General features: G+C 40.0%; 2 protein-coding genes across 6 annotated transcripts in view; one reads left to right on the top strand and one right to left on the bottom strand.

The window, feature by feature from the left end:
• The window catches only part of MCM9 (minichromosome maintenance 9 homologous recombination repair factor), a 53,326-nt gene that overhangs the window by 19,189 nt on the left and 9,006 nt on the right, over positions 1-25,131 (bottom strand). For both annotated transcript variants that reach the window (XM_067293797.1, XM_013959006.2), the window contains 3 exons: positions 24,147-24,347; positions 21,669-21,794; positions 20,439-20,558 (listed from right to left, as the gene is read on the bottom strand). In XM_067293797.1, the coding sequence (XP_067149898.1) occupies positions 20,439-20,558; positions 21,669-21,794; positions 24,147-24,347 (447 nt within the window). The remainder of the gene's footprint in view (positions 1-20,438; positions 20,559-21,668; positions 21,795-24,146; positions 24,348-25,131) is intronic.
• ASF1A (anti-silencing function 1A histone chaperone) lies at positions 281-13,370 on the top strand. Of its 4 annotated transcripts, XR_001294872.2 has the most exons (6): positions 281-664; positions 4,179-4,294; positions 7,083-7,172; positions 8,805-8,981; positions 11,281-11,680; positions 12,466-13,370. XR_001294872.2 is itself a non-coding variant. In XM_013959009.2 (5 exons), exons 1-5 carry the CDS (start codon positions 556-558, stop codon positions 11,491-11,493), a joined length of 705 nt encoding a protein of 234 aa, XP_013814463.1. In that variant the 5' UTR covers positions 281-555; the 3' UTR covers positions 11,494-11,684. The 4 variants fall into 4 exon arrangements, 3 of the variants coding, with proteins under 3 accessions (XP_013814463.1, XP_013814464.1, XP_013814465.1); XM_013959009.2 differs by lacking the exon at positions 12,466-13,370 and having other exon boundaries at positions 11,281-11,684; XM_013959011.2 differs by lacking the exons at positions 281-664; positions 12,466-13,370 and adding an exon at positions 2,155-2,295 and having other exon boundaries at positions 11,281-11,684.

The raw sequence follows: 25,131 nt of genomic DNA, 5'->3' as shown, positions 1-25,131 counted from the left end.
TCCGCACGCCACCTGGACGCCTAAAGAAAAAACAGAAACGGCCCGGGGGGGGGGGGGCAGGGAGAAGGAAACCGGGCCGAAATGGCAGCACATGGCGAACGGCCGGGAGCGAGGAGGGGCCAGCGCGGCGCCCGGCCCCGCCCCGCCCCGCCCCGCGCGGCGCCGCCGTTGCCCGCCGGTTTCCGCGCGGTGCCGGGCGGGGGCGCCGCGGCGAGCGGTGAGGCGCGAGCGGCAGCGCCGGGGCCCATCTTGTTGCCGCTCGGCGCCGCGGCTCAGGGAGGAGGGCCCTAGCCCAGCGTGCGGCCAATCCGGGCGGGTGCTGGCGGCGAGCAGGGCAGAATGGGCTGTAGTTTAGTGAAATAGGAAAGCTGCAAACAGTGTGGAGTGTTCCCGGTGTAAATAAAAGGGGGGAAAAAAAAAGTTTCTTCAAGTCACAGCTCTACGGCCTCGCTCAGACAGTGGCACTGGGGTTTGTGCGTGGCAAAAAACCAACACACTGGACTTTATTGTGCTGCATTAACACGCTCTTCCTATTGTTTGTGTTTTTTTCAAAATATGGCAAAGGTTCAGGTGAACAATGTAGTGGTGTTGGATAATCCTTCTCCTTTCTACAATCCTTTTCAATTCGAAATCACATTTGAGTGCATAGAGGACCTGTCTGAAGGTGAGTAGATTTTTTCCCAATACGGATTTTGTAACCCAGGGCTGTTAGTTCCAGGGTTTTTAAGGTTTAAACTTTGTAAAGGCCTGGTTCTACAATTTAACAGTTTCTCCTTCACTGCATCGCTGTGCCTAGATGAAAGGATGTGTTTGCAGGCAGCTGAAACGCCGGTTTAAAATCGCTCTCGCCGAGCCCGCCGGGGAAAGTTGATGGCTTATTTCGCCCTCGCCGCCGCGCCGGGGGGCTGCGTTGCCCGGCCGGGCCGTGCATTTGGTAACGCAGGCTTTAAGTTGCGAGGAACTTGTTTGAGTGGTGGTAGCCATGTTGCCAGCTTTGTGTGTGTGGGGGAGAGTGTGCGTGAGAGGGAGAGGGTTAACCGAGCCCGGCTCGCAGGCAGCCCTGCGCCGGAGGGGAGTTGAACTGTTGCTGAGCGAGTAGCGATACACCGGGACGTTACCGGACGCGGGCGAAACATTTCGGTGCAAACGTTTCATTGGGCTCGTGTTCAATTTTAATACTTTAAAAAAAAAAAAAAGGGAAGGAAGGCTGCTTTCGGAGGCCGGGGCGGACTGGCTCACGCCGGTTTCGGGGCCCGGCCGCGGCGGGGAGCAGGCGGGATGGCGGTACGTTAACTCTGCGGGCGCCGCGCCGGTGGGGGAGGGGGTCGGCGGCAGACACTATTTTTGGAAGTCACTCGAAAGTTACCGGCTGCCGCCGGCAGCGGGGCAGCCCCGGCGGCGGCGCCGCGGCCCCCGCCGCCCCGCGGGGACCCCCTGCCTCAGCCGGGGGCCCCCGGGCCGTGCGCCCCGGGCCCCGACGGAGGGGCGCGCAGCGCCGCTGCCGGCGGGCTCCCGCCTTCTTCTAAGCCGGGCGGGCCCGCACCGCCCTCGCCGCCGCCGCGCCGCAGCGCCTCCCCGCGGGCCGCTGCGGCGGCAGCGCGCCGCTCGGCGGGAGTCGCCCCGAAACGCCCGGCGGCCGCGGGGGGCGCGGGCTCGGCTCGGGCGGCGGCCGTTAGGCGCCCGCTCGGAGGGGCCAGCGGCCAGACGAGGGGCTATCGCCTCCGCGGGGCCAGCGCAGCCCGCGGCTCGAGGGAAGGGGAAAGAACTAAGTTCAGAGGTGGTAATATCGGGGGGGAGGGAGGGGGGTGTTTCTGTTTTTAAATCGGTTTCGTCCCGCCGCTTCTGTGACAGTGCTTGTTCGCGCGCGCCGGCGGCCGGTGCCCGGTGCAGCGCGGCTAGTGCTGGACGGACTCACCCGGCCCCAGCCCCGGCGGGCCCGCGCTTCTGGCGGGAAGGCGGCGCGAGCCCTGCCCCGCCGCCCTGCCCCGCGCTGAGGCTCGCGGGGGCGCCAGCTTGGGCCGGCTGCCGCCGCCTGGGGCAGCGCTCGCCCCCGGCCCGGCCCGGCCCGGCCCGGCCCGCACCCCTCGCCTGCAAGCGGGGTGGCGCAGCAGCCCCCTCGGGAGGGGGCCGGGCGCCAGGCAGCCTGCCTTGCCTTCCAGTTGTGCCCAGCTGTGCGTCACGTGCCGCTTCTCGCTGTGTGGATTTACATCGCAGTTAATCCACGACAGTCGGGATGAGAAGAGTTAGACTCTCCACCGCAAAATTCTCCATTCCCTTCCCCCATCTAAATGCAAGGTAGACTATAAGATAATTCAGGAGAAGTGCTGTTCTCTTTCACATAGAAAGCTAAAATTAAACATAACCTTCCTATAGTTTATGAAAAAATTGCTGTCGTTATCTTAGCTTTCATATGCAAATATATCTATTGTCCTTTTCAGTCAGTCCTGTGCGCTAGTGGTCTAAAAGTAAATTCATAAAGTCCAACCCCCTCTCCTACCCCTCCCCCCCTTTTAAAGTTATCCTTCCATATCAGGAATCCTAAAAAGCATTGGATCAACCTATTAAACATGTAATTTAACATTTGATTTATTTTTTAAAAGTCTGTTTTTCAGTACTAAATATTACTGGTCTAGAAGGAGTTTCATATGCTCCTCCTGGAATATAGCACATGATGGCATGATAATCTTAAATAACTTAGCCTAAAAGTACTCACTTGTTGTGTATGGTAACTTGCACTGACGTTGACAAAACACGTCACTAATTTACCTGCATTAGTAGCCTGCGTGCAGTATTGGCAGTAGCTAATAGTAGATGCTTACAAGGTAAATAAAACCCCAGATGCAGTACCTGGCTAGCTGTGTGTACAAAAAAATAAAATCACTTCCTAAACCCTAAGTCTGTTACTTAAAAACTGAAAACTTGTATTAATGCTAAGTGTGATAAGCGGAAGGACTGCATTAATGAAGAAAAATAGTTGACTGCAATCCTAAAGCAGTCAAATTTTGTTAAAGTGCTATTTTTTTCTTTGCTTAAGTTCCAGTCCTGCATCAAGAAACCATAACATAGACCTTTGGATTTTGTGGAGAATGCAAATAAAGTAAATGGAATAGGATACAGATTAGTGTTTCTGCATACATAATAAGGGCATTACTCATACAGTAAAAATATAAAATATACCATGTCCATTTTGAAGGCACTGTTTTGAAGGAACAGTTTCATTACAAAAAATACTGACTTTTTAGTCACATTCTTCCATGATGGTGACCTTCTTGTTTTCTTATTTAAAAAAAAAAAAAATTAGGATTAGTTTTATATGCATGTATCTATATATGTGTTCTTAAATCAGAAAGTGAAAGTGAACTGCTGGCCCAGAAAAAGCTAATGAATGCTAATTTGCTGTTTCAGTTTTCAAACACCTGTGGTGGAGAGGGTAAGTTAGAAAAACCTGTGACCTGTAAGAAATACTTGATTTTGTTGCATCGTGTTAAGAAGCAAAATGCTACTTTTAATGTTTTTGCCTGTAATTCCAGTTCAGGATGCGGACAAAATTCTAACACCAGTATCTTCAAAGAGAGTATGATCTAATCACAGTTTTGTATACCAGGTCACACAAGTTGTGTGTGAAAGAATGGGGGCATACACTTAGCACATCTGGTGCTTGCACAGTGGATGCTCTTATTCAATTAACTACCTTACTGGATCTGTATGGTATAAGCTATGAGATATATATATAGAGAGAGATATATAGATATATATATGAAAAGTGAAATTTCTTTTTGGGAAGTGAGTCAATGTTTAGGGCATGCCACACTGAGGCACATAGGCTTCATTGTTATGCTGGGGCCATTCAGACAGGTTTTGATAAAATTCTTGATGCATCTGCTAACCAATAAGTGGGCCCTGTTCTCTCTATAAAATTTGAAAATTAACCTGACTATGGAAATAGAGGGGTTCCTCCAGTACTGACTAAACAGAGAAGGATGGTGGGATGGTCCAGTTCATGGGAACTGGAACAGACATAGATAAACTCCTCCATGAAGACAGGTCCTTATTCCTTTAGGCCAGTTGCTATAGAAGCAATCTTAGGTGAAACAGAACAGTAGAGGCAAGAGTGGAAGACCCTTGACTGTAATGATAAGTATTTTTTTTTTCTTTTTTTACTCTTTCTTTTACTGTAGATTTGGAATGGAAAATAATTTACGTGGGTTCAGCTGAAAGTGAAGAGTATGATCAAGTGTTAGACTCTGTTTTAGTAGGACCTGTTCCTGCAGGCAGACACATGTTTGTATTTCAGGTAAGTTTGTTGATTCGTCTGTTTCTGAAAGAGGTATGTTTATTTGATATTTAAAGATGACTGTATAAAACTAAGTGGCACTTGAAAAAATAATGGTTAGTTAGAAAAGTATTTCAGTCATCTCTTCAGGTCTGATGCACCTTACTCTAAAGTCTGTTCATGAACTGATGTTTTTTGCCCCTGATATTTCCATCGTAATACCTTCACTTGTGGGATCAATAATTAGAGATATTAGTATAAGCACTGTTCCTGTAGCTACTGCTAATTTTGACCAGTCTGGTGTATAAACATACTGCAGGCCACTCAATACTTGAGAGTGTCCATTCCCTGGTTTATGCTAGCATGATCAGCTTAGTTCCACTGCAGTTGGTGGCAGTTGCAGGCAACCCGAAGAATTAGGTTAGTGTAGACAACATGTTCAGAAGATGTAAACTGTACGTTGTAAAACTTGGGCAGAACAATCATGCATTCAGTTCTATTTGGCAGGATAAATGTTCAACTGTGACATTTGACTAAGCAGGCTAAATTGCAACACAATATAGTAATTTGTAAAATAAGATAGAATTTCAATGGTAGATAGCAGAGATTTAGGAGGCAAGTATTTAAAATCAAGACTGTCCCACAAATTCTGGAGTTTGTGACAATCCTATGAAATACTGCTGTTAAAGCCAGAAGTTACTAAGAAGGAGTAATTGAGGAAAGGCAGATGGAGAAAGAGCAGCACTAAGGTGGCTTAATATCCTAGTCTGTTTCCATTTTAGGTCAGTGAGAGGGGAAAAAAAATAAAGTAGACTTAAGTCTTAGACAAGCTTTTATATCAAAACTATAATTTAGCTCACTTTTTCTCTATTTATTCAGTACTAGTATTTTGTCTTGTAAACTGGCAGTAAAATCCATCAACTGGAAAATCAGACTTAAACAGAGAGCAGCTTACTGTATAGGAACCATGCTAGCTTCCCAAGTACTAGAAACTCATGTAACTATTTAAGGGCAAACACACACTGGAGTACAAACATTTTTCAAGAAGAACTCTAATGAATAAGCCTGTCTTATTCCCCACAGTCATTACAACTGTTTTAAAAAATATTGTCGAGGTTGGTGAGTCAAATGTGTAAGGCATCTTGATTAAACATGTAAGCCCTAATTACTTGAAGGCTTCAGGGTACATCTGAAACTAACAAATAAAGGGAAGTTTTCTTACAGGGCAGGCTAAAGGAACAGCTATTCAGATGAGGCTGGAGGTTACACTTACCAACCACATATGTGCAAATCAATCTTGAAAAATCCCTGTTTGGTTTTGGAGCTGAGTGTCATTTCTCCTCACAATAAATAAAGCAGATGTTTAACAAACTCATCCTTTATTAACAATTCTTCCATTTTTCAAGCTGCTTTAGCTTATGGCATTAGTTGATCCGAAGCAGGTGATCCTCTAGTAGCCTTGAAAGGGGCTACCCTGTAGCACTTTATCCAGAGAAATTAGCTGGCATTTATAGTTCTGATTTAAAAGATGCACTAATCTCAGTTAAGTTAAAAAGATTCATTGCTGATGGTGATGGGAAGGAGTGGGGGAAGGTGCTCTCATAAAGGCATATTTTAGTGGTGTCACATAGGAAAGCCTTGAAAATGAAATGTATGGGGTTTGCAGTTTCTAGCCTGGTTATAAATGATAAATGACACTACAGTTAAATTTGGAGTAGGTGCATAAACATTTTGCTTAGATTGGAATAGGTACTGTAAGAGATTCAGTACACCTTATGTTATGATAAATTTTCCCTTTTATTTCTAATGGAAGTAACTGTGATCTAAGTACATTAGACTTCAAGAGCACTAGAATGTAGGTGAGGGTAGGACGCTGCTAATGTGTACATAGGAGGCTACCAAAAAAACAAGTGCTGTAAAAAGCATTTGCTGATGACAGAAGCTACTTTACCCACCAAACTGAAGCTGCCTGGGAGATGAAGAGAACTAGTGAGGGAATGCCAGAATGGGGGCAAAGTGTAGAACTGCAGGAAGTGCATAATGTAAAGAAGAGAGATTATATTCACTAGAGACAGCATAGAGGAAGGACCTTTGCAGAGATCTAAAAATCTTCAGATATAATCAGCTGTAGTTTTTTCTAAATAGAAAAATGGCTGAAACTGCTAATAAAATGGAGTACTACACAGCAAAAATACCAAGAATGATAAAACTGCCTTTGTGAAACAAAAACTATGTGCATCAGTTGGGAAGTCAGCCTTATATACAGAAGATAGAGAATACTGTGCTTCTCAGACTTACACAATCAGCTCTTTTAACATTTAGAAAGTTTTTCAATATTAAAGTCTCACAGCCTGGCCTATTTGGATATAAATACCAAGATATAAGTAGTGAAACCTGATTCCTCCTCTCTAATCAAGCACACTTGAGGATTTGTAATAAATTCTCAGAAACTTTGTTTTGAAGCTATGGATATGTAAATAATTTACTGTCTTTACGTAGGAATATGACCTTACACTAAGTTAGCTACTCTGCAGTAACGGCTGTCTGTATACATATACCATGTGGAAAAGCAAGGTAGTTCAAGACAACGAATACTGCGAGTGATTACATAAATTCCTAAATAATTTCTAACATAAGAATGGCATATTAAGATAGTGATTTTTATGCAGAAGTTAATTGTACTTCCTCCTTTTGCCTACCAAAATACCTGTTTGCAGCTGCTTGCTTGTCACTTGCTTATACCTGTGTTCTATCTTCCTCTTCATTTTTTTTCACCTGTTTATGATCATCTGTTTCCTGGGGAATGAAGAGGTTTGACATCCAAGGCATGAAGTTCAAAATCTGTGAAAACTATTTTTTAAACAGTGTTCAGTTTCTCTTTGACACTCAGCAAAACAAGGTTTGTGTGTTAAGCAGGATTGAGAAAGAATATTTCTGTGGGTTCACAGCTGTATCATAGGATATTATGGGACATAAGATGACAATGGGAGCCTGGAAGAGCTAAAATCCCAGGGCATGAGTCCAGTTTCATGGAGGTTAAATGAAACAGTATCCTTTTGCAATATATTGTTTTATAATTGCCCACTGTGGAATTAAGTAACCGTGTGGTTCTGGGCACTGATAGAACAAGTCTACTGAATTAAAATAGTAATTTCATCTGTACTGGCAGTTCTTGTGTTTTCTTGGAGGCTCTACACTTCTCCTACTCCTTGGTCATCTTTTCCATTCCTCTATACAAGTTATGAAGCCATTTGGTCATTTTCTGTTCCCTTCAGAACTGGAGGAAGGTCTGTTCCACTTGATTCCCTTGTTGTTTCTCCCACCTCTGGTGGATTTGTACCTGAGGGGTCCAATTCATTTAATTCTTCTGCAAAGTACCTACAGCTGCTTTTGAAAAGCTAGACTGGTTTGAAGGCTCAGAATTGAAGTAACAAAGAGCAGAAGCCAATGATGCATAGCCACTAGGTCCCAAATTTCACAGTGCTAGAGAACATATATACTAGAGAAAAACAGCAATGAGAGGGACAGCAAGAATTAATCCCATTCATCCTCTGTCCTCAGGCAGGATTCATTACACTTGAACTGTTCTAACATGCTTTGTTAATACTAACTTATCACAACACAGGTGTTCATTGCTGGCTTCAGATTTCATGCAAAATTGTAAATATGAGGCAGTTTTATTAATGCTTAGATTGCTGTTACCTTTAATCTTAGACCAAAATGAAGCATCATATTTTATCAATAAATGTTTATCTAGAAAGCGTCCTAAAAGACTGATCTAAGCCACATTTTGTGAGGCAAATTTCGGTGATTATTAATAACTGCAGTGCCGTGGTAAGTAAAGACAATGAGGGAGATCAGAACTGTCTATGAATTAGAATTGCATACTGGTTGCAAATATGTCAAGTGTCTCAGAGCGAAGATGCATTTAACTGCATACATTTTAACAAAACTAGGCATGTGAAAGGAGGCAAGAGACAAAGTAGTTTATTCCTTTCCTGAAGAATCTGTGGGACATCTCAGACCTCATTGTGGTCTGTCCCTTCTCTTCTTGCTGAAGTATAAGTTGCAGTCTATTTTTTAAGGGTTTAGTCTTGTTATATACATGCATACAGATCAATCCAACTTCAAAGGTATGAAAAATTTTTTTTTACTGTACTAAGTTACCAAGATGGGCTGGAGAGCAATGGCACTGTAGAACTGGAGAGATGTTAGTACACTTGCTCAAGCAACAGTTCAGCTGATCAGACATTTAAAAGCAGTTTTATATCAAAACTGTCTAATCACCCTTGAGAAGACTCGGCACACAATATTACTGCATTCTAAGTAATTCTGTCTCTAGAGGATAATGTCCTAAATTCAGGGTTGATGTTGTTGAAAAAGCAGGTATAGTTTCTTATTAACATGAAGAAAAACTTAAAGCTTGCATATAGTCTACTTAGCTGCTAAGACATACTATTCCAGAGTCCCCTGCTAGATAGACATATGGTATTGATTTTTATTTTAATCAACCTTTTCCTTTCACATTTAGGCTGATGCACCTAACCCAGGGCTTATTCCAGATGCAGATGCAGTAGGTGTAACAGTTGTGTTAATTACATGCACCTATCGAGGTCAAGAATTTATTAGAGTTGGCTACTATGTAAACAACGAATATACTGAAACAGAACTGAGAGAGAATCCACCAGTAAAACCAGATTTTTCTAAGGTAAGACATATTCTGTTTTAGTCATATCTCAAAGGTATGAAGAGGTTTTCTTAAACAAAACCAAGCCCCAAATGATTCTATGAAGTACATGAAACCAGACATCAAATAATGGAAAAAGACTTGGGAAAACAAATTAGAAGTGCTGTGTAGTTGTCATTAATTTGGAAGACATTCAGAAACCAGTGACACAGTTTCTGCTAGCTTGAAATCTTGACTGGACTTTATTACTATTTTACACCAACTATGTGAAATAAACTGCTGGGTTCCTTCCCATTGCTGAGAAGATGGTTCTGTTCTGTGGAAAAACTGAGAATTATGTTTTTTTCTAGGACTGTCAACCTGGAACTAGGTTTTAAACATTAATTTAACACAGTTCCTACCCACCTGTACTACTGTTAGAGCTGCAGTTTCTGTATGCCACTAACAAACAAAGTGAAAAACAACTTATGGATAAAATGAGGTGAGAATATTGGTAACCTGGTAAGAGCAGGTTGGATGACTAGACAATCAATGGACAATTTGACCAAGGAAGTATTAAGTTTAAAAAAAAAAATAATAAAAAAAACCCAAAACTTTCAGGGTAAAAACTGAACTAGGACTAGAATTAAAATGAGGTGTGCAATAGAATTATTTGGAACCTAATGCCTTGAGCACTTAACAGAGAGCACTTAAACATTAGTCAAAATCCTGTGAAATACTCTATACAGACAGATTCCTACAGAAACCAGCAAGGTTCTACATGGCATCTTGTTTTGCTTCCGTGGAACAATTGTGTGGGGCTGGGGGGTTTCTCCCTATGAAAACTGATGTATACATAAACACACTCATGTGCAGAAGTTGTGTGAGGGTGAAAATAAATTTGGTAAAATTATTTCTCAAGTTTGCATGAATTATATGATTGCATATTTGAAAAATGACTGGGATAATGTATATACTGTAATGACTGGCACAGAGATAATCCACAGAGTCCCTAAAACTGATCTTCAAACGTAACTAAACTAAATTGGTAGATAAATTAGTTTTCAAAAGTCACTAATGCTTTTCTATGCTTAATTTTCATGGATCAGATGCTCAGTACCTTTGTAAAAATACTGTTAATTTGGGGGACTCTCAGACTTATCTGTTCCTTCCCCCCCCCCCCAGAAATTATATACTTATTTGTATACTTTTTTTTGGTTTGAATGGTGGAATGTTGACTTCCTTTACTTGAACTTAGAAAGCCCTACAACTACTTGTCTTAATTCTGTTTTGTCTATATAAACAGTTAGCTTGCTCCTATGAAAAAGAACAGCAAAAACTGTCATGCATTTTTTAGAAGGTTATTAATTTAACCTTGGGACAGAACTTATACAAGCAGAAGATACAGTTATTAAACATATTTAATTGTAATTTATGGAAAATAGATCTATTAGGTTGAAAAATAAATGATCTTCTTGGTTTGCATAAGGGGAGGAATATTTTAATATGAGAGCACTTCTTTGGGGAATAAAATCAGTATTACTACCATGGCAAACTTCTTCTGTGACCAGTCTTAACTTTCATAATGAGTTGCCAATGGCTATAACTTGCTAACCTAGAGTTAACTGTATTATTTTGAAAACGGTGAAAGATTCAGTGAAAATTAGCATTTTCTTTTTTGCTGTACTCATACATGTAACACCTTTTCAAAGGAAAATGAGGGTCATCCATGAGAATCCAATACATGAGTAGTGTCTAGGTGTGTCCACTGCCATTACACTAATGTCTTCCAAATCTAAGGAATGTTTTCATTTTTTAAAAAGAAAACTTTAGTTAAAATTAAGTTAGTGAAAACAATCTGAAACATGCTAATATAAGGAAAGGTTGTAATCTCAGATGAGAAAAGACAGTTGATGGAATTGATACAATTATTTCAAACACAAAATTGATGTAGAATTAAACGAAGTACTAAAAGCCAGCAAGCTTTTTTGGGGTGGTTGGCTGGTTTATTAAAGGCTGGCTAAAATGATAAGCACACTCTTCTTGCAAAGCTGTGACAGTCTTGAACTCAGGAGGAACAGTTTAAAAATGTCTTCAGGAAAGGTATTTTTTCCTCAGACAGGATATTAGCTTAAATGAACTATAGGTGTGTTTCTGTAAGTGTGTTTCTGATGCATATATTATCTATAGATCCACATTTTGTATGTATTATCTTTTTAAATAAATTGTTTTACACATACAAGGCTATGGGGAGTAAAAGGAAAAAAACATCTTCTATATGCATATAAACTCCAATTTGAGATGTGCACAAGTATAATCCATGTATTTTCTTCCCTCTCAGCTTCAAAGAAATATTCTGGCATCTAATCCCAGAGTCACAAGATTCCACATTAACTGGGAGGACAACACTGAAAAATTGGAAGATGCAGAGAGCAGTAACCCAAACCTACAGTCACTGCTTTCTACAGATGCATTACCTTCAGCATCAAAGGGGTGGTCAACATCAGAAAATTCATTAAATGTTATGTTAGAATCTCATATGGACTGCATGTGACTAACCACCATCATTTTGGTACTGCACATGTGTTAAACTGTAAAAACAACCAGAACTATTTCCCTCAAATTCCATAAGTACATAGTTGACAAGCAATGTGAAGAACTTGTTTTAAAACATCCTGTAGAAAGTTTATAAAAAAACAGTATTTGAGCAAATTGTGGAATATAAATACAACTATTTTTAAGTAATTGCTTTTTTTCTCTAATGTGTTATTCTATTTGGTCTAAACTGAACTTGATTAAAGTATACATATTCTCCCCCCTCCCCTTCACTTTGTAAGCACTATTAAAAGCTAAAAGACTGAAAGTTAAAACGTTCAGGCAAAATGAAGCAATAATGACTTGTCCTCATCTCTGATACCCAGATTGCCAAATATAAAGTGCCCTTTAATAGCAGTTTAAGAACAAAGCTGTCATTAGATGGAAGTTCAAAGAAAAAAGTGCTCTCAAAAAAAAAAAATATATATATATATATCTCCAAAAATGTCCTCTCACTGTGAAAGCAGACTATACAGTATAATTTTAGGTGCAAGCTTCTTTTCCTTTCAAGGCACATACTTGTTACTTAAAGCATGCAATTTGAGATTTACCATCTGCTATCTCAGATTTTAGGACTTTCTTTTTTAAATCTCTTGCTGCTTGCTGTTTAGTCAAATTGTGGTTTAAGGACAATGTTTCATTTGGATTTAGGTGGGTACCTCAGCAAAGAACCATTTTTCAGCCACTCTAATAGTACACACAATTGGTTGGAAGGCTTCAAGCAATTATTAGAAAATTTAAACATCAAAAAGAATGGCATAAATACTTAAAAATGTTCTTCTGCAAGATTATGTACAATTGCTGGTTGGTACTTTTTTTTTAAGTATGCTTTATTCTTACTAGTAATAAGGAGTTTAAATGTCTTGTTCTTTTTCAGTTTTCTAAAACATCTGGAATTTAACACATTTTGGTTTTCTCTCTATCCTTTAAGGCACTGTGCACTGGTACAAATCAAGATTAAGACCCTGCTGTGGCAGGCACTGCACACTTAAGAATACAATGCCTGCCCTGAAGGTCTTACAGTGCAGCATCCCTATTACCTGAGGCATCCGTGAAGATAGAAGAACTAGGTAGTAAATTGTAAAGACTTAAGACATTATTATGACACTTAACAATTTAGTTATTCCTTCCAATCCTCATCAACTTTACCATAAATATATATTATATGTGACTACATATGCACTTAAAATTGTAATATGTCATATCAGATTACAAGAGTATAGTTCACTAGTTACTGATAACCACAGACACTGTGAACCTTTGTAGGCTCCAGGCCCTTTAAAGAAAGTAAATTCCATGACGACTGACAGAAGTATTGCTCTGAATAAAAAAAGAACACTTTCTTTTTCTGCATTGTCTGAGAGGGATGAGGATGTCCTAAGTAGTTAGTATTTGTCTTTCACGTCATTAGTGAAATTGTCTTCTTTTATAACACATACATACATATATATTTTAAAATCAGATTTTCACTGAGAGGCTCAAAGGAATAACTTGATCTAAATGTACATGAACATGTTTTTTATATGGAAACTCAGCAGTGTATATGGTAGCTGAATAACCAACTTGTACTGAAAGCCATTAATATTTGGAAGCCTAAGTGTAATGTATACTCTTGAAAATCTCCCTGTAATTGTTAAAATGATGACTAGCAACTTAAAAATATTAACACTTTAATAGCTGCATGACTTAACTGGTACCCAAACCAAGCCATTGCTTCACTTGAAAGTTGAAATTATGTGAACTTTCTAAGAAGACATATCTTTTGCCTTTCACTTATATTAACACTTCAAAATCTACAGGGACATTTCAATTTTTTCATACACCCTGTTCTATTTAAGATATCTCTTAAATGTAAGCATTGTAAATAACTTAGTAATCTGCTTAAAGGCTGGCAGGCTAATGAAGACAAACTTGATTTAAAGCTATCATAATAGTATTTCAAACCCTTGTACCTATTAATGTTAATGATTTAAATGAAAGCATGAACAAATACAAGTATAACCAGAATCCATCCACCAGTAGCATGCAGGCTTCTTAGAAGCAAATGCTGCAAAGTGAGGGAAGCAAACCACATTACAGCCATTGCAGAATCAACCACAAAATAGTCAGCAACACTACTTCACCCAGCAAACCACTTAACTTAGAGAAACCAGAAAGACCTATTGCTCTGTTTAAGAGAGAAAAAAAAATCCAGCTGTGCACAAGTGAACTTGGGGGGCACTAAACTTCAAACTAGACCAGATGGCATTATGCTGCAATAGAATTTGGCACCACCTTACCTGATACACATACTAGTTGTAGCTGACCCACCACTTACAGGAGGAAAAAATAAATAAAAAATCACCCTACTGTGCTTGATGAAAACTAGAAAAGAGCAAACATGCCCACTATGAAAGAGCCTCACAATCTTTGTAAGAGAAACAGTCTTGTTAGGCTCTTTGAGAGACTGGATGCCTCTAAGGTCTTCAACAGTTCTGTCCAGATCTTAGCACTCCATACACATTGTCTTCCAAACATCATATTCCCTGGCAAAATCAAATTCCACAGATTTCAAATTTAAGAAACCAAATTCCAGTACTGCAGACCTGATCATCAGGCAACATCACAGCACAAACTCAGTGGTATTAAAAGATATAATGAATTTAAGCCATCTCTATACAGACTGTTCCTGCTGATGTCTCTGAAGCTTTCAAAACAGCAGACTTTTTAATGTGACATACAGACAGCATAGCATTACAGTTTCAAGGTCCAAGATGAGTTAATCTTCCCACAAACCTTTACTTGTAGAGACCACCAGTGAGACAAGAAAATGCTACAGATTCTATTGACAACACTATAGTGATTAACTGCACGAATTTTACTCTAGATAGATAGACTCAATTCCATTAGATGATTGTCATAATGCTTATCAGAGGTTATCCATGTAAGAAGTAGATGGATCAGACACACCAACATTACTGATGAAAAACATGTTTTTTTATGTCTAGGTTGGGGGGAAAAAAGGACCCTTTCTCTTACAGTCACTGTGATTCATTCATGTATCATCTTCCATCTAAATCAGTGTGATGCTCTGTTTAAGTAAGTAAGTAAGTTTGAAGGGGGCAAAAAGATAGACACCAGCTCCATCATAATGGAGACTGGTGAAATTTAACTTCTCCAGCAGCTTTGAAAAGCTCCACTGAAAATGCCAAACTTTAGTCCTGACCTTCAAGGCTGCAGTAGCTCAGAACTTTGCTACAATAACCACAATGACTTAGTTCATAGCCCATCAGACAGTTTGTATCCTTGAGACCGTCACAAAGTCCAGGACAGAGCTGACAATATCTAGTCCATTATTTTCCTTTGTAGGACCTGAGCTGCTGATTTTCCTGAAGTCAACTCAGATGGGAGGCTAGCCACTTTCCTCTATACAAAAATTGCCCACTGTCATGTGAAAATGGTAGCAGGAAGAAAAAGGAAAAAAACTCGTGCATGCACACTGCAGGCAAATCTTCATTTACCAGAGAAGGAAAAAGCAGAAGCTACTAAATCTCGTGGCTTCTATCTGGGCAGCTACAGGATATCTTTTACATACTTACCTAACAACCCTGCCACTTATCTGTAACACAGTGGTCTGCAAGCTTGTTGGGTCAGATTCTTCCATTTTGTTGAGAGTCATAGGAGTTACATCAGCAGTTGTGTGGAGGATTGCTTGCATTAGGCCTTCCAATTTGTATTTATGTTTCCAGCTAAAGTTCTGCTTCTTGAGATCTGGTCTTGTAATGTGCAATATGAGGTAGGCTACAGAAGACAGATGAAGGGAATTTTGCTTGACTTTTGGTCTTCTCAGCAAAGAATATCTAAGGAGGAGGAACCAGCTGGAATCAGTAGGGAGGCTATGCTAAAGGCAAAAAACAGGTTTGTATCTGGAAAGCAAAGGCCTTCAAAGGGAGGGAGGACACACTTCAACATTTCCAACTTTTGGTAATGCTCTCAGAGGCACGACGGGGCACTCATGGACCATAGCCTGAGTGATGTGACTAGCCTTCCTGCAGACAGAGAAAACCAGAGGAGGGAGATCCTTTTGCTGCAGAAGGGGTAGAGCAGATGGAAGAGACACCAGCAAAGTGTAAACAGCAATGTTAAGAACTAATTTAAATGCTATGAACTTAAGTAGTTCTTGAGTCTCCCTCCAGAAACCCCTTGGATCATGAGATGATAAGGAGGGCTACCTTTTAATGTAGCAGGGTCCTCTGGTTTGTTCTCATCTCACTGGAAAGATGTGGCAAACCTACACTGGTACAAATTGGGAAGAAGCAGAAGGCTTTATGGTGTGGCAAAGGAAATCTTGAAGATATCTAACATCACTCTCAAAATCAACTGATTGAAATGCCTGCCATTTCAACAGCAGGAGAAAAGAGTCTCTGGAAGGCCTGTCTGAATGTATTATACCAGAAGTGCATAAGACCAAAGCATTTCCTCCAGCCCGCATGACCAAGATGTTGGACCTGTGTATTTCCTGTCCCTCTTTAACTAGAGATCTTTAGGTATAGATATATGAACAGACCAAAACCTCTGAAGACAGCTGTCTACTTGGCTAAATAAACTGTTGCATGCAGGTAACCAGGGTAAGCTCTGTCTCAGGGCAAGATCATCTTGAAACAGCATTAGTGAGGGGAAATTAAGGGAATTTAAGGATCTGCAAAAGATGAAACATTGTTACAGATGTGACATATCTCCCAGGAGCTTTGATTACAACCTCAAAATTCATTCCTCAAAGAAGTCTAGCAGTTTTCCTAGAGAGTTAAGATCTCTTCAACTTGAGGCCCAACTGTTTAAGGAAAAGCCAGTGAAATCATACTCTCAGGAAAATATTTTTGAGGCATTTACTGATAGAAAATGGCTTCAAGTTCACCTACAGTTATGAATATTCATGAAGACAATGAAGAATCCTGTGGCAGAAGTGAAGATCTGAAAAGACTGACCTAAAGCTGCATCTCTGCAATTGCAAAGGCTGCAGTAGACTGATCAGGGCCAGGGCATGGTCCAAATGCTGTCATCCATAGTGGTGAATTGTTAGTATGCTGCCTGGCACTGCCTTGGCCTGTACCAACTAGCACTCTCCCAGGGAATTCCCAGAGGTAGTCTGGGGATTAGCACAGACCAGGGACCACTACAGGTAGGCAGTTACGTTCAGGGAAAAATCTCTCCAGCTTTTAGTGTCTCGAGTACCTGTTCAAAAGAGAGAGAACTGTTACCACCATCTGAAGCCTGCTCAGCAGGAAGAAGCTTACTAAGAAAAAGAAAAATGGTTGTTTCCACTTCAGTTACTTTTAATGGACAGTATCAGAGTGCTGTTGGCATCAATATACACAATGACAGACATTGCAAATTGTCATCAAAAAGGCAGTACTCCCAAGGCTCTGTAGAGGCTCTGAGAAGAGAGGACAGAAAGCTGTATTTCATACAGCTCCAGAAGGGGGTACTGTACAGAACTGGAAAGTAGGAGAAACAGTAGGTAGTCTCCCAGATTTTTAGACAAGTTTTGCCAAAGATAATTCACAAGATTCTTTAAGCAGTCCATCTGCGAAAGGACACAACACTGAACAAAACTTTGGAGAGGTCTCAGTGGCCAAATATCCATCAGGAAGTGGCAGAATGACTGGCCACAATGCCCAATAGCCCCAGACTCGCCAAGAGCAGGCATGTGTTGGTTCCAATCCTGATAGGGTGTGACACACCACTCAAATCAATTGCTGCGGATATCAAGCTCCAGGGGAAAATGAAATATTTTCTTATTAGTGATTATCTTATCCAATATGCAGAAGCAGCATTATGGCTATAGGCACATGACTATGACTGCAAAATAGTTGTTTAAACTCAGTAGTAAGGTTGGAACCCAGGAAGAGATTTTGTTAAATCCCAGTAAGTCTTTCCCTCTTGAAAGCTATGTATCATCTTCTAGGGAATAAAGGCATATGAATGACTCCTTGACATTCTCAGATGAGGCATTAAATAGGAAGAATTAATCAGGCCACTTAGAATTGGTTTCCAAAGGATAGTGAGACCTAGATTCGTGGTCAAAAATGCTAATATACTCACGGGGCGATACAAAAACTGAATCAAGAGATTTTCAAAGTAAGATCTGATAAGGAACTACCAATTGACAGCTCCCTAAAAGAATTATGAACCCTCCTTGTATTGTCAAATTATTTTTAGATCTCATTCCTTCATTTTCTAAGATTACTGCCCCATTATCCAACTTGCAGAAAGAGTCCAAAAGGAAAGGTACATTGGATAGAAGAAGGTAAAAATGCTTTTAACACTTTAAAACACTAGACCTATTACAGATAGGCTTTCAAAAAACAATTTATAGGACAAATGATGCATCTTAAGTAGGACAAAGAGCAAGGATGCATTCATTGCTCAGCAGCATCTGGCCTTACAAGTGTAAGGATCTGAAGTGAGGTACAAAGAAAGTCACTGCTTGAATGCTGACCAAAAGACATAGGAAGCTGCAGAGGGAAACAAAAGTTCCCTTCAAGGAAAGAGGTATGTGACTGGGAGGTCCACTGTTGGTCCAAGCTTCTTTTGTTTTGCTGGAGGGATTCAGCTAAGTTATGTTAGCAGTTGACTTAGAGGTCAAGTGCCCCCATCCTCCCACTCGGGCCAGCTGTAGTGACTGGGAGCAGCAGTGATTAGGAGGGGACAGTGAGAGTGGGAAGGAGCCGAAGGGAGAAATGAGGCTGTGGAGCCTCTGGGCTTGCTCTTTCAGCCTGCATTCCTGACTTAACTTCTGCTTTGAAACAGAACCTCTTGTAACTTCTCTAAAAGCACTGCTGTTTATAACCAAAGCTCACTGTGTAACATGCTCTATGATAATTTCTCAATGCAATGGTGAATTTTCTTAATATTATTTCTTAATAATATTAGTCTGAAGAGAATTAACCAGAGCCAGTAATTTAGCTGCACTGCAGGCTGCATTTTATATAAGATAAGCAACTAGTCAAAACTCGAATTTATGGATTTAGTCTTTTTACATTGGAAAAAAAAAGTTTCTTCTCACAGGAAAGCAGAAACTGTTAATTCAAAGTATGCCATTATAACAAGGAAAGCAGAACAACTTAATAGTTCTCTAAACTCACCATTTGGAGCTTCTGCATGAAGAACAAGTTCACAAAATCGGTGTGTTAGGTACAGTTACAAACATTTTGATAAGCAGGATACTTCTCGTACAGGGATGGCAAAGAAAAGGATTCAAGCTACATCCAAACTCCAGGGCTAGAGATTAAAGCTGTAGTCCAGCAATTCTAGCCATGGAAAGGTTCCCTGAAGCTAAACTAGGGTTAATTAGATTTCCAGCTAGGATCCAAGTTTCATTTATGATAAGGCTCCTTAAGAATTTCAAGGTGGAAATTTGGGGCACATGCTGTAAAATCTGGGAAAAGTGAGGGGGAGAGAGTGCTTTTTTAAAATATAAAGATTATTTAAGTGGTTCTAAAGACTTGAGAGGACCCTTTCACAAATGAAACTCCATCTCCACACATCAGGAGAGCTGATTCTATAGCACACATACCACAATAAACTAGTAACCTACAATACTGCATTTCAGAGAAATGTCTTTGAACCTAGCTGTCCTGGCTGAGCTGGAAAACAGATCATATGGAAAATAAAGCAGAGTGGGAGATGTGGTGAAGAAGGCAACATCAACACTGGACAACAGCAACATCCAAGAGCAGCGGACGCAGGGGGATAACTACTGACAAAAGTGGGCAAAGTCACATTGAAATGCATAGCAAAATTTCACTCCAGGTTACTGCCGGTCCCTTGGCAAAAATTTAAATTATCTAGCCTGTCCTCAGTTCTTAACACAGAACAAAAGGTGGAGAAAAGGTTATGCTGAGCTAAAATACTCTCTCTGGCTTCTCTCCAGACATATTTGTCAACAGTTTGAATGGAAAACTAGAGGCATATGTATTTCATAATAAATTTCCTGCACACAAGAGTATAAGTTCAACATCACGTTTCACCATCACCGAAATAAGTTGTTGCACTTACACAGCTATGAAAACCTAGTACACACATGTACACATAGCTAGAACTGTGAAAGATTTATTTTCTGGTTTTCCCAGGTATTAACAATGCTGTTTCCCAGACATAAAATGAAGAGCAACACTGTCTGAAAAACACTCAAGTTAGATGTGCTAGCTGAGACCGTTGTTTTTTTTGTCCCTAATTATTTCAAGATGTTTAATGCAACAGTCACATGCTCAAGTAGAGTAATTTATAGAGGTGATGTAAGCCTGTATATTGTTCCCAGAAAGAGTTTGTAAAGATACCTGGCATTTTCAGCCAGCTGGGACATATCTAAAGTTAAAAAAAGAAAAAAAGAAAAAACAACTCAAAACACCTTTGCTCTCCAAACCCATCTTTATGAGTCAAAGATAATGCCTCACCACAGGGGTGCATTTTCAGAAAGTAAGCAGAAATCAAACTGGCATTCAGCCAGAATATATAAAAGCATGGAAGAGAGGAGAATATCTGTTCAGGAGAAACCAAACAATTCTACCCCATCACACAGTGTGAGCTCTGGAAAGACGTCAGATTTGTCATAGCTGGGAAGAACACTAAAAATATAGGTCCAGATCATCCTCTGCTAGAAAAGCAGCGAGAGGTGCCTCTGGATGATGCTTCGCAAGCTTCCCTATTAGGAGCTCATCATACAGCTCCACTGATACAGAAGAAGGGGCAGGACTGCCCTTCTGCAGACAGTCACACCAAACCCCACTTGTCTCCATGGCAGTTTTCCACTTAGACTGCATTCATACAATCTTAAATCCAGTTTTTGGTCATATATACAAATGCCTTTATATAACCATACTCCAGTGAAAAAAACCAAAGTGTTCCAACTGAAGAAGCACATACCTGCACTTGTAGATCCAATTCCTGCAGTAAGCACAGACCGTGGTGTAATCTTTACTGCATACTTGAGAAACTGAGATTTCCCCGTACCCGGGTCTCCAACCAACAAAAGATGTGATTCACCTTGGGGAAAAATGTTCATGTAGGAGTACATGGTACATACACAGAGAAAGATACGCGCAGAATACTTTGAATTAAGTAATATTTCTCATTCTTTATCTAACATTAGCACTACATATACAGTATGATAAATAATTCTGTTCAAGACTGTGCTATTTATTGGGTGCCATAAAGGTATTATTTAATAAAAGCATCCAGTCATATTGCTGCACCCAGACCAAATACTTATAATAAAATATGAGTTCTTACATTTTAGAATATTTGTTTCACAGATTCAACTCGCTCTTGAACAGGAAACAAAAGGCTACCAGGGTTTAATAATGATTACACTATTCAGTTACTTTAATTAATGCAAAAAGGAATAATAAAACCAGCAGGTTGTTTTTCTTTACTTACACCGTTTCATTTCCAACAGTCACACAATGTAGTAATTTCAGATACAATGCAATTACAAGTAGATAGTTTAGCTACTACTAACTCACTAAAGGGTTCTAAAATTATTTCATTGTCTTATACAAAATATTAATACAACTTCAATTTAAATATAAAGTCTCTAACTTTTTTTAACTGCTGGAGCATTAACAAAATATTGTATTTGTATACACACACATATTATTTTAGAATTATTATGACCTACCTAGATTATGACCTGCATACCACCTGGCACATGGCATATTTGCCATCTAATAACAACAGAAGGAGAATCAGCAGGCAGATAACTTACAGTAACAGATCTAAGTGAGATGTGCTGACAATCACAGATGGAAAAATCTGGCACTAGGAAGTAGAATGAATCCTTTCATTTTCCTTTCAATTTACTATAGTGATCCATATTAAGGAAACATTAATATTCCATCCTTTGATGCCAAATACTGCTATTTGGGAAAAATTAATATAAAAAGAGGAAGCCTAGACATTAACTTTATTTGTCTGAGATTCTGGAAGAATACTCAGCATTGATTAAAAATTGCTCTCAGTCAAGACAATGGGATGATTATGCTTCTGAAACTGTACCTGTTTGATTTTGGAGGGGGGAGGGATGCGGGTGAAGAGAGGGATGAGAACAACTGCTAGAAAAGAGAAGAATGTGATACTATTACAAACAATACTAACCTCTTATTCGAGTTCCAGTAGCATCAGTCCTCTGTACACCACCAGCAAGCACCATGGCCACAGCTAACTTCACCAGGTACAATCCAAAAACTTGAGGACACAAACTAGCCAAAATTTCATTCCTCCCTAGAACAGGAACAAAAAAATGACACTCAGCATTACCCTAAGAGTAAAACTTGGTGTAAATCAGCAAATTTGTCTGATTGATTGACTGAACTGTACACTGAAAGTCCCTGCACCGACAAACAATTTGGGCCTGGTTCCTGAACGAGAGGAATAGGCCAGGGAGGAGAACATTTATTTTTGTTTTTAAATGAGACCCAAAGCAGTTGCTTGATCCAAACTTCCTTCATTACAAAGAAATTAAATACTCCACTGCCATAAACAGCAATGCAAATCCTATACCATTTTAAGGAATGGATGGTCTGGATATCAGGAAAATAGGCACTAGTAATGGGCCTTCATACAAATTCTTTTGCTTCCAAGTAAATGTACAGGGGCTGTGAAGAATAAAACTTAAAAACTTTGTAAACTTGCATATATTACTTCAAAATATCCCCTTGAAAACTGGTGTGTTTCACATTTAAGAAAACTAAGTCACATCTAAAACTTAAAGTATTTTGGCCTAAATCTGTGCACCATATTTTTGTGCAGACATGGTGTGGCTCATTTTCTCATTATTGTCTTGAATCTCCTTCTCCTTTGACCCTTATGTACTCTCCCTCTCCTCCTCCCTCCCATATTCTCTTTCCAGCAACAAAATGTTTCAATCTGCTATGATAATTTTGTTGGCTTGGAAGGCGTGTAACAGAATTAATTCTGTCCTTTGAAATTCTGATACTAACAGCACATAAGGGATCACAGTTTTAATACCATAAATTACCTTCACTGCTAGGGCATAGAACAGAGCAACCAATTTTGAGTTCTTAACATAATGTTTAAAATTTGAATGCAAGTACATGAAAACCATAAGATAGATCTGGTAAAATATGTAGAGACTAATAGATGACTTGAGGCATATGTGTCTCTTGTGTAGGTATTTTGAGGGAATTAACACTTCTTTGTCCAAAACTGAAATTTTCAAAACCTTGGTCAGCTGCTGCATAACCCAGGATTTAATTCCACAGTCACCTCTGAGCTGAGCTGCTCAGCAGTTCTGCCTCTTCCCATTTCTTATTCAGAAAAAAAAAAAGTCACTTGTCTACATGACTAAGCTTGCTCTCTCGGAGAGCTGCCATGATAATCTTGTTGTGACTTAGACTCCTCGGTCAAGTTTGATCCTGCCCTCACCTGAGGGGTTCTAATTCAGAGAAACAGTGTGGAAAGGACAGGCCAGGTGGTCAGGGTTCTTCTAATTTCAACCCCATTTCTCTTGTAGCCACTTCACATCCATTTATTTGTTCTGAGTAGGTAATATTGCATAAAACCACACTGCTCACTCCAGGTTTTCAGAAGTCATTCCCAGAACAAAGGGTTAATTGGGACCTTCGAAATGGATCCTGAATTACTGTCTGAACAGTTCTAACAAGGGTGGTGGGAAATGTTCTCAATCCAAACAGCAGCAGGCTAGCAGTTAAATTGCTTTCTAGGAAATGCAGTCCTGAAGAATCTCTTTGCTTTTGAAGATCTCCAACTTCTTATCGGTACTCTAACTTTTGTGCTAATACGGGCAACTTTGTCACCTGCTTTTCCTCCCTGCTGATATTTTAAGAAGAAAGACTAGACCCTTTTCAGAGTTCTGAAAAGATGGAGAATACTGGTATGAGACAGTTCAATGACATAAGTCCTAAATAGTCCATTGAGCTTTCCTGCAGTTCAGAAGGAGGCATTCAGATATTGGAGAGGAACAGAGTTCCAGATACAACCCTTGGCATCTATTAGCTGGTTCGCTGTAGAGCACGGTAAGTTTAGGAACCAGCCTGCTAAACACTCTGGCTGTTCTGGAAGCTCCTGTGAATTGGCAGATTCTCCCCATTCATGATACGAGGCTCCCCAGCACCTAAATCATGGGACTATGCATCTACGCGTTAGGTTAAAGGCGAGACACACTAAGCTCTGTGGCAAAGATTCAGAGCTTGATTTTGGATGCAAAGACAGAGAGTCAGATCTCTAGCCTCAGAGTCAACAATTATCCACACAATTTCTTCTAAGTGGTATGCTTTTTCTTCTTGATTATAAAACACCTTTCTCTTTTTTTCCCTGATACTTACATTATTTCTCATTTCTTATTAATAAATGTTCCATAAAACATTTGAAGAAAATGCTCAAAAGAAGAAAGATCAAGGCAGCATGCTTGGTACTGTTTCTTCAGTAATTTTTAAGTAAGAATTTCATATTTCTATACTGGGAAAAAATTGTTACTTTATTAGGTGGTGGGATAGGATAATGGGGAAAAAATGTGGTCAGCTGCAGTATTTTCACTCCTGATTTCATCTACATCTGAACATGAGTCCTACTTTAAAACTTTCAACTACTAACCTGCTAAGGGATCATTCCTATGCTTTTCCCAGAAGTCTTCAAATTCCTTGCGGACTGCTTCATCAATCATAACCCCTGCTAGCTGCTCATTGTTTACTTTAACATAGTTGGCTTTCAAAACAAGCTCCAAGTCACAGCGTGCATCCTCGTGGAAAGGCTTCCATCTCTGCATTACTACTCCATACACTGTGATGTCATCTCCTGGGGGTAGGAACAAAAATTGATAAAACAGTATCTGTCTTAAGGTATGCAGTTGTGTCAGTTAGCTGTAATGTACAATAGTGCAGCTTAGATCCTGTGTTACAGTTACTAAGGTTAAAAAAAAAAAGAAAAAACACAAGAAGAAGCCTCCTGCAGTTATTGAAAGTCTAAAACAAACATTATCTGGATTGCTTATGTCTGGGGTAGAAAGTTACTATGTCTTTCCACTTCTGATTAAGGTAGGTGCATTCTTAGAGGTGTAGCCATGCTTGTTTCCTCCGTTAGGAAAGGGAAATTCTCATTAAACTGTAGAAGCTCTTCTTTCTATTAGATTTACTAACCAAAAAATTTAGTCAGAACTTATACAGTATGACTTCTGATAATTTTAGTGACTAATTCCAGTATCACTTGTGAACATTCTGGCCACAGCATTGTCCTGAGATAGTGCAATCAGCAATGAACACCGAGTTTCTTGTGGGGATGTGCCATAAGTTTAGATAAATATAACAATTATATTCGAGAGAATTTTCAGTCCATTCTTCATACATCCTCCCACCAATTAGCTTCCTTTTTGAAGGCCAAGTAGCTTTTTCTATCTGCAGCCTTCCTTAGACAGCAGGTTAGGTTACACAGCTTTCTGAACCTATAGAGAGGCATCACACTCTCTGCTTCAGTCCCTTCCAGGTGGACCAATTTCCTCAAAAGACTTGGGATTCTGACACTAACAAGTCTTAGCATACTTTCTGTATGCCACAGCACATCACATTACTCATTAAAACTGATC

Source organism: Apteryx mantelli, chromosome 3, assembly GCF_036417845.1.
Source record: "Apteryx mantelli isolate bAptMan1 chromosome 3, bAptMan1.hap1, whole genome shotgun sequence".
Classification (NCBI taxonomy): Eukaryota; Metazoa; Chordata; class Aves; order Apterygiformes; family Apterygidae; genus Apteryx; species Apteryx mantelli.
This window is presented reverse-complemented; position numbering and strand designations above follow the sequence as displayed.